This window comes from Myxozyma melibiosi, assembly GCF_037950935.1.
Source record: "Myxozyma melibiosi strain Phaff 52-87 chromosome Unknown BZA70scaffold_2, whole genome shotgun sequence".
Lineage (NCBI taxonomy): Eukaryota > Fungi > Ascomycota > Lipomycetes > Lipomycetales > Lipomycetaceae > Myxozyma > Myxozyma melibiosi.
The window spans coordinates 809577-822864 of NW_027042916.1; the positions used below are offsets into that span (position 1 = coordinate 809577).

Here is a 13288-nt window from a genome sequence, read left to right on the forward strand (position 1 = left end):
TACTTGGTTTCTACTTATTTCAGTTCTTCATTTTACAACTCTATGTATCTCACTTTACTCAAAAAAAATCAGCGTATCACACACATCTCTCTCTACAAAGCACTCACACCAGCAGCAAGTCCCTCCATCAACTCCGCAATCCCAACCGCACCAGGATCAGGCACCCGATCATACCCCGCCGCGTCAACGTACACCGCGCGTCCCAAGCTCGCGTTCATCCCCTTCGTCCCCTCCGCGCCCGCGCGCGCGGCTTTAGCAGCAGCAGCTACATCCTTCGTGCTCGCGAGCGTCTCGACGAACGGCGCGAGCGCATCAACAAGCGTGCGGTCGCCCGGCCGCGCAGGCGTAGCAGCGTACAACGACTTGAGCGCGTCCGCGGCCGCCACGCCCCACGAACTCGCGTCGAGCAGACCCGTAGCCGAACTAGCAGCCGTCGCGAGCGCGTGCAGGAAGATTGAGAAGATAGCGCCTGAAGTGCCGTCCATGTTATTCTCGACCGTCTCGGCGAGATCGACGAGGACGTCGACGGTGGCCGGTAGCGATTTCGTGGCGGTGACAAAGTCGAGCACGGCCTCGCTTGCGCGCTTGAGCGTGTAGCCGCAGTCGCCGTCGCCGACGACGGTGTCGTACTGCGTGATGAGCGGTTCGGCCGCAATGGCTTTCTTGCAGGCCGCCGCCGCGACGGCGGCGAACGCTGCCGGCTCGAGGATCGTGGGCTTTGGCTTTGCGTCGACGGCGGGTGCGTGCGTGGCCGCGGCGGACTCGACGATAATGCGCGAGGAGACCTCGGATTTGGGCGTGAGTACGGTGCCCGGGGTGAAGTTTGTGGCCTTTGTAGGCGCGTCGAGGAGGGGCAGGAGCGAGTTCTTTGCCTTGAGCAGGGTGATGCTGAAGCCCGGGCCGTCGAGCGAGGTCATGTAAGTGCCCGAGAAGACGCGGGTAGGACGCAGGTTGAGGCCGTCGAGCTGGTGGATGACTTCGGTCGTGATAGCGCCGAGCTCGAGAGGGGAGAGACCGCCGAGGTTGTTGACGAGCAAGACGACGTTCTCGGCGTCAGAGAAATCGACGTACGAGCGATCAGCGTCGGTCGAGCTCGTGAGCTGCTCGAGCATCGAACCCACGAGATCAGGCAAGGGCGGAATCGGCTTCAGACGCAGGATTCCCTTCTCGTTATGGATCCCGAGTCCAAGCTCGGCCTCGTCCTCGGCCATGATGTTTTCCGCCTCGATCTTGCGGCCGGGAATGTGCACATGGTTGAGCGAGACGCCGACGGTGACGAGGTTGTTTGCGACCTCGTTCGCGGCCGCGACGACGTCCGCGAGCGAGGCGCTCGCGTCGCTCGAGACCGCGCCCGCGACTTTATGCACGAGCACGGTGCCGGCCAGTCCGCGACGGCCGACCTTACCGGACTTTGCCCTGCCGACGGCGACGTCGTCGCCCACGACGACAACCTCGGCGGGGATACCCTTGCTGCGCGCTTTCTCTGCCGCGAGCGAGAAGTGGAAGATGTCGCCGGTGTAGTTTTTGATGATGAGGAGGACGCCCTTGGGACCCGCGACGGCGTTGACGGCGCGCACGATCTGCGCGACGGAGGGGGAGGCAAAGATCCAGCCCGAGGCGGCGGCGGTGAGCATGCCTTCGCCTACGAAGGCGGCGTGGGCGGGTTCGTGGCCTGCGCCGCCGCCGGAGATGACTGCGACGTTCTTTGCGGGGTCGTAGGATTTTTTGACGATGACTGGGTGTGTTAGAGAAGGAGTGGTGGAGAGGTGGGGAAGGGAGGAGGAGAGTACCTTTGTCGTTCTTGTAGTAGAGCAGATCAGGGTTGGTAAGAACGAGCGACTCGAGACAATCGACGACGAGCTTGTCGATGTCGGTGACAAAGTGTTTTGTAGACATCTTTGCTGAATAGAGGAGGACTGATGATGATGATGAGAAGAAGAGGTACAGAGGAGGAGGAGAAGAGGAGGAAGAAGAAGAAGGCGGATCGGGGTCGATTTTGTGGGGAAGCAGAGTCGGCTATCGAAGGTGGCTCCGAGCGGCCGTGGGATGATCCCGCGGCAGAATGGGTTCATCCCGCTCTGCTCTTCTCTGCTGTGTTTTGCTCCTTCTGGTTTTCTCTTATCGTCAGTTAAAATGCCTGTTATTCAAGCAGATATCTGCTTATTTCTCCTTCTTTTCTTTGCTATTCGTGGTTCGGATGCCGTCGCGTCTCGGGAATTGGCGCGGGGCATATGCAGCGCCCCGGTGATACTTTATCCCCGCTGCTGACTGAGAGAAGAGAAGAGAAGAGAACAGTCTGAGCGCGGTCTTTTACTCTTGGAATGCAGTAGTTTTAGAATCAGTGATTGCATTTATAATCAAAAGAGAATATTTTTATAGTCGCAGTGCAGTGCAGTTCTGCTACGTTTTATTCCGCGAGGGTGCAGACTGAGGTATCTAGAGCATCTAGCATATCATCTAGAACTTAAACACCTGCTCCTTCGTGAATCCGAGATCCTTCAGGATTCCACCGACCTCTCCCTGATCACTAGCAGAGACCTTCGCGCCCGAGACGGCGTTGTACATCGGAGGCGGGCCGCAGACAAAGATCTTGACGTTGTCGGCCGTGGGCGAGGGAAGGTAGGGACCAACAGACTCCTTGGTGAGGTAGCCCGAAAGACCGGTCCACGACTCGGAAGGCTTGTCGAGCGAGTACACCACCTTGAACTGCTCAGGGCGCGAGGCGACGATCGCGTCGATGCGGTCCTTCAGCAAGATCTCGTTCTCGGTCACGTAGCACTGGACCAGGGTCACCTTGGTCTTGTCCTCGGGGTTCTTGCTGATCTCGTGCAGGAGCTGGTCTGTAGAGTAAACAACGTGTTAGCAGAGCAATACACACACTATAGAAACAAACACATACAAAGAGGAGTGATGCCGGTACCACCGCCAATAAGCACAATCTCAGGGTGCTTGTTCGCCGACCAGGCATACTTGACAATCGGTCCCTTCATCGCGAGCTTATCGCCGGGCTTGAGCTGGTGGATGTGCTTCGAGGCCTTGCCCTCGGGGTACTCCTTCACGAGCAAATCAAGCGATCCCTTCTGCTCGGTGTCGGAGATGGGCGTGTACGGACGAATGACGTTGTTGCCTTTCGCAGTCACGTACTTGACCAGCAGAGCAGAGGCGGTGACGAGACCGGACACGGCGTCCTTGTCGTCGAAGGAGAAGGTGAAGATGCTGGTCTGCGGGGGTTAGTGATGATGATAAATGAGAGCGTGATGGGTAGAGAAGTATCAATACATACGCTATCAGTAACCTTCTTGATATCAGTGAGCTACAGATAATAAAACATTAGCAATTGATTCCTCTCAATTGATTATTCTCAATTGATTGATGATTGAGATTGATGAATGATCGACACACCGTCAAATCGACAAACTCGCCGGTAAACACCGGCGACGAGGCAGAGATCGGCGCAGCCATGGACGAGTAGAAATAATACGAGGCAGTGCCGGCAATAACAGCAGCGCTAGAAAGAGCAATTGCAGAAGACGACGGACGACGGAGCGCGGATGCAGAGGCGGAGGTCGAGTAGAGGCGGGAAGCGGACTGGATGAGCAAATTGAGGATTAGCAAGCAAAGTTCCTGATTACCCTGCTACAAACAGATAACCAGCAGACCACATGGGGAGAATACGCACTTTGAGCGCAGAAGACCCGGTCGAGCGGAGGAACGAGGCCATTTCTGATTAATTGAGGACTGAGAGTAGAGAAGGAGAGTAGAAGAAGAGAAGAGAAGAGGAGGAGGAGGAGGAGGAGGCGGAAGCTCGGGAAGGTAGAGTGCAGGTAGGGTTTTCTTCCGGCTGCTTTATCGTTGATCTGTCGACGGGTGCGTGGATGTTGTGTATTTGTCGATATATAAAGACAATAATTGTGCAATTATAGTAGAATATACTCAATTGATTCACTATTACTACTACAATCCACTCCTCACCCCATCTGCTCTGCTCGCCGCCAACTCCTCCATCATCCTCCCCGGAATCTGATCTCCCTGCAACTTTATTGGCTGATTGTGATGTCATCCTCTCTTCTCACCTACTACTTCTCAACTACTTCTCTTTTCTATATCGTATCTCATCAATTGCTCTATCGATCCTCTAATCCGTACATACTTTTCAAATTCACTTCTGTACATCACCCGTCCGATAAGAGATAGCAATTCCATAATCTCAAAACAATAATCCACAAATCCAGTCACAATAAACACACACAATTACGCCTTCCATATACTCCTCCCAGACTCTCATCCTCTTCAATATCAGCGACTCTGCAATAGCAACATCAGCGCATGATATACGAGGGAAACACCCGCCGTCCTCGGCTATCAATCGTCCACTTTCCTATCCCCCCGTCCCACCCAACTATAATCGACCCCCCATCATCCTCGCTCCACGCCAGCCCTGAGATATCCTTCTCCCGTCTGATTCCCCCGCCACTGCTCCCGCTGCTCCCGCCCGTGCTGCTCACAAGCGGTCGCGCCCACGTGTACCGGAAGTAACTCCGCAGCGACGTGCTGCTCGTGCTTTCCTCCAGCGCACTGTCGCTCCCGCTCTCATACGCCCCGTCAGTCGCACAGTAGTTGTACCCCGTATCCTCGTCGTCGTAGTATCCATCCTCATCCTCAAACTGGTACCTATCCCGCGTCTCCTCTCTACCAGTCCACGCCCGTGATGACGACGACGAAGAAGAAGAAGACGACGACGACAGATGCGGCATCCGCGTATTTGTAAACGTCCACGACGGCCCGAACGGGCTTCTATTAACCGTACTCCCGCTCGCTCGGGACCCACCGCCCCAGATCGACGTAGACTGCCGGAATCCCTGGCGCTCAATCTCCGACACCTCGTCCGCAGACTCGGATCGTGATCGCCTCCGCGACGACGAAGACGACGATGGCTCAGGGCCAGACCCGGACCCAGACCGTCTCGTGACGGGAATATTCAGCACCTGCTTATACTCCAGCCGTCTCGTATCGACCACATGCACTCTTCCCGTCTGCTCCGCAATCAAAAGCAAGTCCTCCGTCCCGCTCGAAAACTTCAGAGACCGGAACGCGCCCGAGCTCTCGAGCGGCCGCGTGGATTCAATGTACTTGAGCGGTCGCTGGCTGTTCCGTCGCCGCTGGCTGCTGCTCGCGCTGCTGCTCGCGGGAGGAGGTGACGACGACGACGGCTTTGCGCTCGAACTGTTTGACAGCTGGCGGGAATCGTACACGCTCGCGACGCCGTCCTGCGAGGCGACAGCAAACAAAACACCGGACGGCGAGAACGCGGTCGAGAAGCCTGCGTCGGAAGAAGTACCTAGCGTCGCCGACGGCTTCCATCGCTTGTGTCCGCTATACTCCTCGCTCTCGTCGCCTGCCAAATCCACCCGCGCGGTCTCGTCCAAATCATCCGGCACCCGCGCAGCCCGCAGGCCTTCCTCGGGATGAAACACAAACACATGGGCCGAGTCGCCACAGGCCACGATCGTCTTCTGGTCCGGCGATATACTGGCGTGGTTGAGCGGGACCGGCATCTGCACCGCGTCGACGACCGAGTGGCGCGCGTCGGCAATGTCGAGGATCCGCAGCGTGTGGTCGTTGTTGCACACCAGCGCGGACGCGGTGCCCTGCGGCGCGCCCGGGCGACGGAAGATCGTGATCGAGTTGTTGATGTACCCGCCCAGTTCAAAGAAGTAGACCGGCGCGGGCGCGGTGGCGCCAGAGGCAGGAGTAGTCCGGTACGTGATCCCGAGCTGGCCGCGCATGACGCCGCCGGCGGCGACGATGCCGTGCGCGGAGGCGATGCACTGCGGATCGAATGTAAACTCTGCGCATCTCCCGCGGCGGCCGTTGCTGAGATCGAGGGTCTTGACAAAGTGGTCAGAGACGTAGATGACTTCGTGCGGTGTCGAGGTCTTGCAGACCAGGTCGCGGAGTTGCCAGTGCTTGACGGTTACACGGGCGAGGTAGGCGACAAAGGAGCGGGTGTCGACGAAGGAGGAGGTGCTCCGCGAGGTGCTTCTAGAGTGAGGAGAGTTAGAGAGCGGATAGAGAGAGGATAGAGAGAGGATAGAGAGAGGATATAGAGAATGGAGGATACCCTTTAATCTCGATAGTCATCGGTGGAGTATACACAAGCTAGATGAGAAATAGCCAGCCCCGAGAACACAGCAAGAGAACAAGACAATAACAACAAGCCAAAAACCAACTTATTGCCTTCTTATATCAACAAATACGTCTGCAAGTACACAGCTGCGCAGAATCCAAACCAGAGACGGAGGCAAACCAGCGTCGACTGAGACGAGGCTCTGATCTCCCGACGCTGCTGTTTTAGGGTTAAGGTTTCACTGCCCATCTGCTGACGTTGATGAGGGGTTGGTGCTTCTGTCTATAGAGCTGCTATTCTCTTCTACTACTTCTGATAATTCTAGTAGTTAGGATGCTTCTGCTAATACTATTTCTGCTTCTGCTAATGCTACTTCTACTCCTACTCCTACTTCTATTCTACTTGTGCTGCCGCGCTGCATCTGCTCTCCCCATCCCATCGGTGACATCATACCGCCGCATCAAATGCCACCGCTCACGCTACGCACATCAGTGCCACCGTCGCGTGTTCAAGCACATCATCTCTGCTCTGATCAGCTCTGTTTGGTAGTAGTTAAGCTGCAGTCTGCTATAGTTGTAGTCTCTACTCTGCTCCACTCTGCTTCATTCTCTCCTCGGCTGCTTGTTGCTGTTGCTGTTGCTGTTGCTGTTGCTGTTGCTCAGTGCCCGACAGACCCTTTCACGTGCACTTCCGCTATCCGCCACTCTTCACCTTCCTCTCCTCACCTTCCTCTCTCTGTTTTCACCCCCTCTCCTCCTCTCGCCCATCCCTACACCTCCTCTCTCTACATCTCTCCTCGCTCTCTCGTAGCTCTCCCAGCCTCCCGCACGGCTCACACAGCGGCATGGGTTAAGGTTTCAAGATGCATGGGTTTAGGGTACCAATTCGAGCATCCAGATACCGCTGCTATTCACATCGCATCTAATCCTCTCTATAACCGCCCAGTCTGACATATCCACACGTGCATCCCTGCACCCCGTTCATCAGCAGCACCTTCTCGCCCTCCTTCACGCTCTCAACACCCACCGCCTCGTCGCTCTTCATCTCGCGAATCAGGCCCCGCTCGAGCAGCTCGGCCTTCACCGCCCCGCGCAACCCGCCTATCTCGTTACTCGACGGCGTAACCCACTCGCCGCCGCGCCAGAACGCAACGTTCGTCAGACTGCCCTCCGTGATCTGCTGCTGCTCGTTGTACACCAGCACCTCGACCGTAGTGCCGCTGACCGGGTAGTTTGGCGGCAGCACGCGCTCCCGCGCGGCAGTGTACGGGTCCCGGTTCGAGGTCTTGAACATCGTGATTGACGACTGCGGCGTGGCCTCCGTGTCGATGTATATCGTCCACGAGTCCGCGTCCTCCGGCTTCGTATCCGCTTTCAGACCCGAGAAGAGATCCGCCCGCGGACCTACCTCGTTAGACTCGACCTTGATCGTCCGGTCGCGGTACACAAACGGTCGGATCCGCCAGACTTTCTTCGGGTCCTTGACCGCAGAGTACAGCGCGGCCAGCAACGCCTCCGCGCTGATCACTGTCCCGTCTTTGGCGACTGCAGCAGCAGCCTCCTCGGGCCAGAAGTATTTGTAGGACGCGTTCAGCCGGGCGATGTGTCGCGGGAAGAGGAAGAACGGGGTCGGGTCGAGAGAGGCTTTGCAGGCGGCGAACTGGGCTTCGTCGACGATGGCCGGGGACACGAGGGAAGGGTCGTATCGCACGGCCGAGATTACGCCAAAGTCTGGGCTGGTGTGGCTAGCCATTGTCTTTGTGCAGTTCTTGCGTAGAAAGATGTGGGTTGGAGGACGATATTTGAACTAAGAGTTGGTGGAGAATTATTAGTCATGTCTGTACCTCAACTAGATGGATGTCTGGATATCGCTGCATTCGTTGATATCAACAAGCAGACCTCAATTGCAGTCCACGAACCCACACATCTCAACACAGACAGCAACACACCTACCTCTTGCTCAGGTTCTCAACACACCAACGGCGAACAAGAGCCCCGGGGCCGATAAACCGCGATATGCACACTCCGCCGCTGCAGTTACACCACAACACCTTCACCGCCCGCGCACCTTCACCGCGGCGCACTTCCGCTCCGGGTTTCAAGAAACAAGTTTGTTATTCTCCTCACCCGCTGCCTTCTCTTCTTCTCTTCTCTTGTTTCTCGTCAATTGGCTCGGTTCCCTTCAACAGAGATCCGCTTTCTCTATCTGAACTCACTTCTCCAATGGCTAAACTCGTCACCACCCGGGATGTCTTTCTCTTCATCCCGAACCTGATCGGCTACAGCCGTGTTATCCTCGCCCTCGCCTCGCTGGGCTTCATGGCCTACCATCCCAAGGCCTGTATGTTTGCTCTCTTCTTACTGCTCACTCCTCATTCCCCACTCAATTCTGATTGTCTCCAGGCACCTGGCTCTACTCCATCTCCTGCCTCCTCGACGCCTTCGACGGCATGGCCGCCCGCCGCTTCAACCAATCCACCCGCTTCGGCGCGATCCTCGACATGGTCACCGACCGCTGCACCACCTCCTGCCTAATCTGCTTCCTCTCCGCGCGCTACCCGTCCTGGTCGATCTTCTACCAATGCCTCATCTCCCTCGACCTCGCCTCGCACTACATGCACATGTACGCAATGCTCTCCTCCGGCGTGCAGTCCCATAAAAAGGTCTCCAAGGACCGCGGCTGGATCCTCAGTCTCTACTACACAAACTCAAACGTCCTCTTCATCGTCTGCGCCGCCAACGAGCTCTTCTTCGTCGCCCTCTACCTCTACTCCTTCCCCCTCAAGACCCCGCCCCACCTCGGCTACTACCGCGGCGTACCGCTCTCCTACGTCACCTTCCTTGGCGCATTCACCTTCCCGCTCTGGCTCCTCAAGCAGGTCATCAACGTCATCCAGCTCGTCAACGCCGCCAGCATCCTTGCCGAGCGCGACGTCGAGGAGCGAAACAAGGCTATTCAGGACGCAGAGTCGCCAAAGACAAAATGATCCAATCCACCGACTGAGTCGCCAACTGAACACCCCTGGTGCCTTGCATCTCCATCCATCTAGAACCAGATCTGTGTGTATATGACTGAGAAGAATGCCTGCTCAATATCTAAAAGAAAAATCCTGCTACGAGTCACGAAACTAAAGAAAGAGACCGCATGTTCATACGAGTCTTTTTTTACATCTCCCGTCCTTCATCTTTTGATTCGATGGCTTTTGATCTCAATTTGATTTAGGAGTTTGGAATCTTTATCTTTTTAATAACTTCTTTCTTCCATATTTTTCACTAATCGTTTGTGCTAAGCATTATATCTTCTTCTATAACTTGTCTTAATCCCTCCTACTTCAAAGTCACTAATAATCTCTCATACTGTTTTCTTATCACTGCTTTTTCCCAGTTTATACGTCGTGCTCATTCGTGTTTTATTGTTGTTGTTGTTGTTGTTCATATGTGTTGCTGATTATGCTGTTAATATCTGAAAAGAAGTGTGTCGATAATTTGAACTAATAAATAAACCCTGAATCAAGAGAATATCTTTTATCGTCTAAATCTCTCTATAATAGTCTGGTTTTATTCACACTCTCACCTTCTTCTAGAGGCAAGTCCAAAACGTCATCAATCTGACAAAAAAAATAAAAAGACACTATTTACACAGCTCTACTCTAACCATAAAATGCACATCACCAAAGCGGCGGACACTTTTCCCAGTCCCCAACCCGTCTCTGCTCCCAATACCCGCCCGCTCCCTGAATCGGAATCCACACCCCATTCTCGGCCTTCGTAAACCACAGACTCGCGACCCCCTCCGCGGGAATCTTGCCCTGCTTCCGCCGCTCGCGCTGGCTGTCCTCGAGCTTCTTCTTCACCTCCTCCGCCTGCTCGATCTGGCCCGTCTCCAGCAGCCGCTGGTCCGGCCGCAGCCGACTGTCCGTCGGCGCCATCTTCTCGCGCTCAATCTCGGTGATGTCGTTCAGCTCCGCGCAGAATTCAGGCATGCCGTAACGTAGTCGTGGTTCGGGAAGTAAGTTACCCACCGACCACACGCATTTCCCGTCGGATGTCCGCGTAAGGCTCGTCGTCCATTTCCCGCTGATCGCGACCTCCGGCAACGGCTTATTCTGCGGCCCAAAGATCTTCACAAACACCTCGTCCGACTTTTGACCTGAGAACATCGACTTTGACTTGAATTCAATCGACGCCTTGTGCCCGGACGACGACGAGATATGCATCTGACCAGACGGCTCGACGTATTTCTCCCCCGCGAGGATATTCCGCAAATACGTCGTCGGCATCGCGTACGAGTACGTGATTGTCCGCTCGGCCCCGTCCTCGGTCGTCAACACACTGATCGTGATCGGGCCCTCCGAAATCAGCTCCGCGCTCTTTCCCCAAAACTTCTGCGCCGGCTGCGGACAGTACGAGTACGTCCACTTTGGCGTCTCGGCAAACGTCGCAAAGATCGGGGGGCGGTGCGAGATCTTCTCCGCGATGAACCGGATCCCGCGGTCTTCGCGCACCATCTCAAACGTCTCGTTCATAAGCGGATTGAACGGCTTCCGCAGCGCGCGCGTGTTGCATCGCATATTTGACAGATTCGAGATTGCAAACGCGGCAATGTACATCATCTGCTCCCCCGAGTCCACCTTCGCCGCCGCAGCCGCGTCAATCAACGAACTGTACTCCATCGCCTCCGCGTACCGCTGCAGCGCCGACAGCGGCTCGTTCGCAGTCACAGGCATCGCGATCGTCGACAGATCCTTACCCACGTTCTTGCGCACAAACTGAATCAAACTCGGCGGGAGTACCGAGTTCGCGGGCACCGTGTGCCGCCGCTCGATGTGCTTCTCGATCGGAAGCGGGGAAAGGTCCCGCGTCGCGCCCGCGGCTGACGTCGATGGCGAGAGCGCGGCAAGCCGGTGGTCGGCGTCCACCGACGACGAGGAGGACGATGACGAGCGCCGACGCGACGACGAACTCGACCGCGCGGTCTCCTCCTCTTCTTCCTCGTCCGAGACAACGACAATGTCCTCCACCGGCTCGTCGTTGTCGGCGATGACCACAATCGCGGGCCCTTCTTCGGCATCAAAGAACTCAGAGTCTGAGTATATCGACGCCACGTCGAGCGAGCCGCGGCGCACGCTGCTCAGGTTCGGCATGCGGAAGCCAGAGAAGGAGCGTCTCCGCGGCGCGTTCATGATCGCTACAAAGTCTTCGTTTGCGGTCGTGAGCAGGTTCTGCAGCACTTCGATAGCAACATCTTTGTTGTGATGTTGCTGATGATGGTGGTGGTGTGCCGCAGCAGTATCGCCCCCGCCCGGCGTGACGGCATTGTTCGAACTGTCCTTTGTCGACGACCGCTTCTTCCAGAACTTCCTCGAAGACGTAGTCGTCGTTCCGCCGGGGGTCGTTGCTGATGTCTGCGGCGCAACTGATGTATTGTGCAGCTGCTCGACCATCGCATCGAGCGCAAAGTAGTCCTCCCGGTGCGCCTGCGGCTGCGGCGAAACTTTAGCGCCGTTATGGCTGTTGCTGTTGCTGTTGTTGTGCGAATTACTGTGGTGATTGTGGTGAAGCGAGTGGTGGAGAGGATTAGGAATATGACTATGGTGATTCGGATGGCCCGAAGGCGACGACGGTTCTCCACCCATTTCACGGGTAAGCTTGAGCGCAGCATTGATCTTATCCCCAATCTCCTCGAGCCGCGCCCACTCCTTGTCGGTCAACATGACCGTCCCCGGCGACGGCGGCGAAAGAAGCTGAGTTCCAGCCGAAGTAATAGGTGACAACTTCCCGGACTCGGTCGGCGAGCCCGCGATCGCTGAACTGGCCGACGTCGTAGTCACAAGTGCGCGCGTGCGCGCCCGCTCGAGCGCATCTTTCCACGACACAAAGTCATGCTGCGTCTGCGCGCGCAGATTAAAAATCTCAGCGCCCGAGTCGATAAAGATCTCGCGCGTCATCGGCTTGACGGCGACGGCGGCGATCGCGAGCGGGATGGAGCCGCGCAGGAGCGAGGAGGATGCGTCGTGGTAGTACGAGAGCATGCCCGAGTCGCAGTCGAGGGTGAAGTAGCGCTTTGCGTAGCCCTGGAGTTTCTTGCGGCGCTTCTTGAGCAGGATGCCGGAGTGGAAGCGGTCGTCGACGCCGGTCTGGGGCACGAGGGTTGACGAGGAGGCCGAGACCGCGCGCTGGGTAGCGAGGTTAGGAACGGAGTTGTCGGAGTGGGTGTGGAGGATGGTGGGAGGTACCGGCGGCGAGGGCTGTGATTGGGATGCGAGGACGCTGTTGCGGTTGCCCTTGGTGGATGGGTGATGCGCGGTGCTGCGTCGTCGCTTGGGGGCAGCCATTGTAGTGGTTGCGGTCATGCCTTCGGAGTACGTTGCATCCTGCGACTCGATCGAGTGGGCGAACTGGACGGTTTTGGAGAGCGTCTTGGAGAAGGTGTTGTCAAAGACGAAAGCAAACATGCCACCAGAGTTCTTGGGGACGTGATAGGAGCCCTTGAGGATGCTGTGGGCATGGCACTTGCCGTGCCAGTAGACGGGAGTGAGGCCCGAGTTGCGCAGTCGCTCATGAAGGGTTCCTGCTGGCGCGGTGCCGTGGGTGGTGCCGGTGGGGGAGATAACGGTGACGGAGGAGGACGAACGCGTGCGGCCTGCAGCAGCAGCGGCAGCGGCGGGATTAGAGCCGGCGTTGGGGGCGAGGGCGGTGGTTGAATCGGAGGCACCGGGAAGACGGCGGAAGATGCCAAAGTTGCTAGAGCGAGAGAAGAGGAGGTGTTAGAGAGGAGATAGGCTGATAGGAGAAAGAGCGAGAAGGAGGAGGGGGACGCATCGGGCATACATTGACTTCTTGTTAGGCCGGATCTGCCATCTGACGGAGCCGTTGTCTGGAACGGAGATCCATTTGACGACGAAGTCCTTCGAGTGGATCTCGAGGGTCTCCATTGCGGGGAGAGACGAGCAGATTAAAGATAGAGGAGGAGTAGGAGAGCGAGAGCGAGAAGGCGGGTTTGCGGTATTATTGGACAAAGTACGCTAAGCGAGAGAGGAAACCGCGGTGATCCAGCGCAGGGTTCGCGAGGCAGACGGCAGGAAGCGGCTCCAGAGCGAATTGACGTCCGGCAGCCCAGAACTGGAGAGCGAATAGAGACGAGTTCGTGAAGAAGGACCGG

At 56.7% G+C, this 13288-nt stretch overlaps 8 protein-coding genes across 8 annotated transcripts; 3 read left to right on the forward strand and 5 right to left on the reverse strand.

Moving 5' to 3' along the window:
- Nucleotides 1-4: 4 nt before the first annotated feature.
- On the reverse strand, nt 5-1964 carry BZA70DRAFT_275092 (Dak1 domain-containing protein). The gene is made up of 2 exons (XM_064912091.1): nt 1791-1964; nt 5-1735 (listed from the first exon to the last, which is right to left on the reverse strand). The coding sequence occupies exons 1-2, from the start codon at nt 1894-1896 to the stop codon at nt 93-95; spliced, it is 1749 nt and encodes a 582-aa protein (XP_064769828.1). The 5' UTR covers nt 1897-1964; the 3' UTR covers nt 5-92.
- BZA70DRAFT_275094 (uncharacterized protein) lies at nt 1965-2343 on the forward strand. Its single transcript, XM_064912092.1, has one exon. It carries the CDS (start codon nt 2047-2049, stop codon nt 2266-2268), a length of 222 nt encoding a protein of 73 aa, XP_064769829.1. The 5' UTR covers nt 1965-2046; the 3' UTR covers nt 2269-2343.
- BZA70DRAFT_275096 (NADH-cytochrome b5 reductase) lies at nt 2344-3852 on the reverse strand. The gene is made up of 5 exons (XM_064912093.1): nt 3680-3852; nt 3403-3588; nt 3284-3313; nt 2900-3221; nt 2344-2840 (listed from the first exon to the last, which is right to left on the reverse strand). The coding sequence occupies exons 1-5, from the start codon at nt 3719-3721 to the stop codon at nt 2458-2460; spliced, it is 963 nt and encodes a 320-aa protein (XP_064769830.1). The 5' UTR covers nt 3722-3852; the 3' UTR covers nt 2344-2457.
- A 64-nt stretch (nt 3853-3916) lies between these two features.
- On the reverse strand, nt 3917-6301 carry BZA70DRAFT_275098 (WD40-repeat-containing domain protein). The gene is made up of 2 exons (XM_064912094.1): nt 6122-6301; nt 3917-6042 (listed from the first exon to the last, which is right to left on the reverse strand). Exons 1-2 carry the CDS (start codon nt 6139-6141, stop codon nt 4320-4322), a joined length of 1743 nt encoding a protein of 580 aa, XP_064769831.1. The 5' UTR covers nt 6142-6301; the 3' UTR covers nt 3917-4319.
- Nucleotides 6302-6451: 150 nt separating this feature from the next.
- On the forward strand, nt 6452-6684 carry BZA70DRAFT_275099 (uncharacterized protein). Its single transcript, XM_064912095.1, has one exon. It carries the CDS (start codon nt 6461-6463, stop codon nt 6674-6676), a length of 216 nt encoding a protein of 71 aa, XP_064769832.1. The 5' UTR covers nt 6452-6460; the 3' UTR covers nt 6677-6684.
- A 364-nt stretch (nt 6685-7048) lies between these two features.
- Nucleotides 7049-7879, reverse strand: BZA70DRAFT_288254 (aminotransferase class IV-domain-containing protein; the record flags this gene model as incomplete). Its single annotated transcript, XM_064914019.1, has 1 exon — nt 7049-7879. One exon carries the CDS (start codon nt 7877-7879, stop codon nt 7049-7051), a length of 831 nt encoding a protein of 276 aa, XP_064769833.1.
- A 470-nt stretch (nt 7880-8349) lies between these two features.
- Nucleotides 8350-9113, forward strand: BZA70DRAFT_236177 (CDP-alcohol phosphatidyltransferase-domain-containing protein; the record flags this gene model as incomplete). Its single annotated transcript, XM_064910369.1, has 2 exons — nt 8350-8467; nt 8530-9113. The coding sequence occupies 2 exons, from the start codon at nt 8350-8352 to the stop codon at nt 9111-9113; spliced, it is 702 nt and encodes a 233-aa protein (XP_064769834.1).
- A 340-nt stretch (nt 9114-9453) lies between these two features.
- On the reverse strand, nt 9454-13272 carry BZA70DRAFT_115129 (Oxysterol-binding protein-domain-containing protein). The gene is made up of 2 exons (XM_064909445.1): nt 12958-13272; nt 9454-12870 (listed from the first exon to the last, which is right to left on the reverse strand). The coding sequence occupies exons 1-2, from the start codon at nt 13059-13061 to the stop codon at nt 9795-9797; spliced, it is 3180 nt and encodes a 1059-aa protein (XP_064769835.1). The 5' UTR covers nt 13062-13272; the 3' UTR covers nt 9454-9794.
- Between the last annotated feature and the right edge of the window lie 16 nt (nt 13273-13288).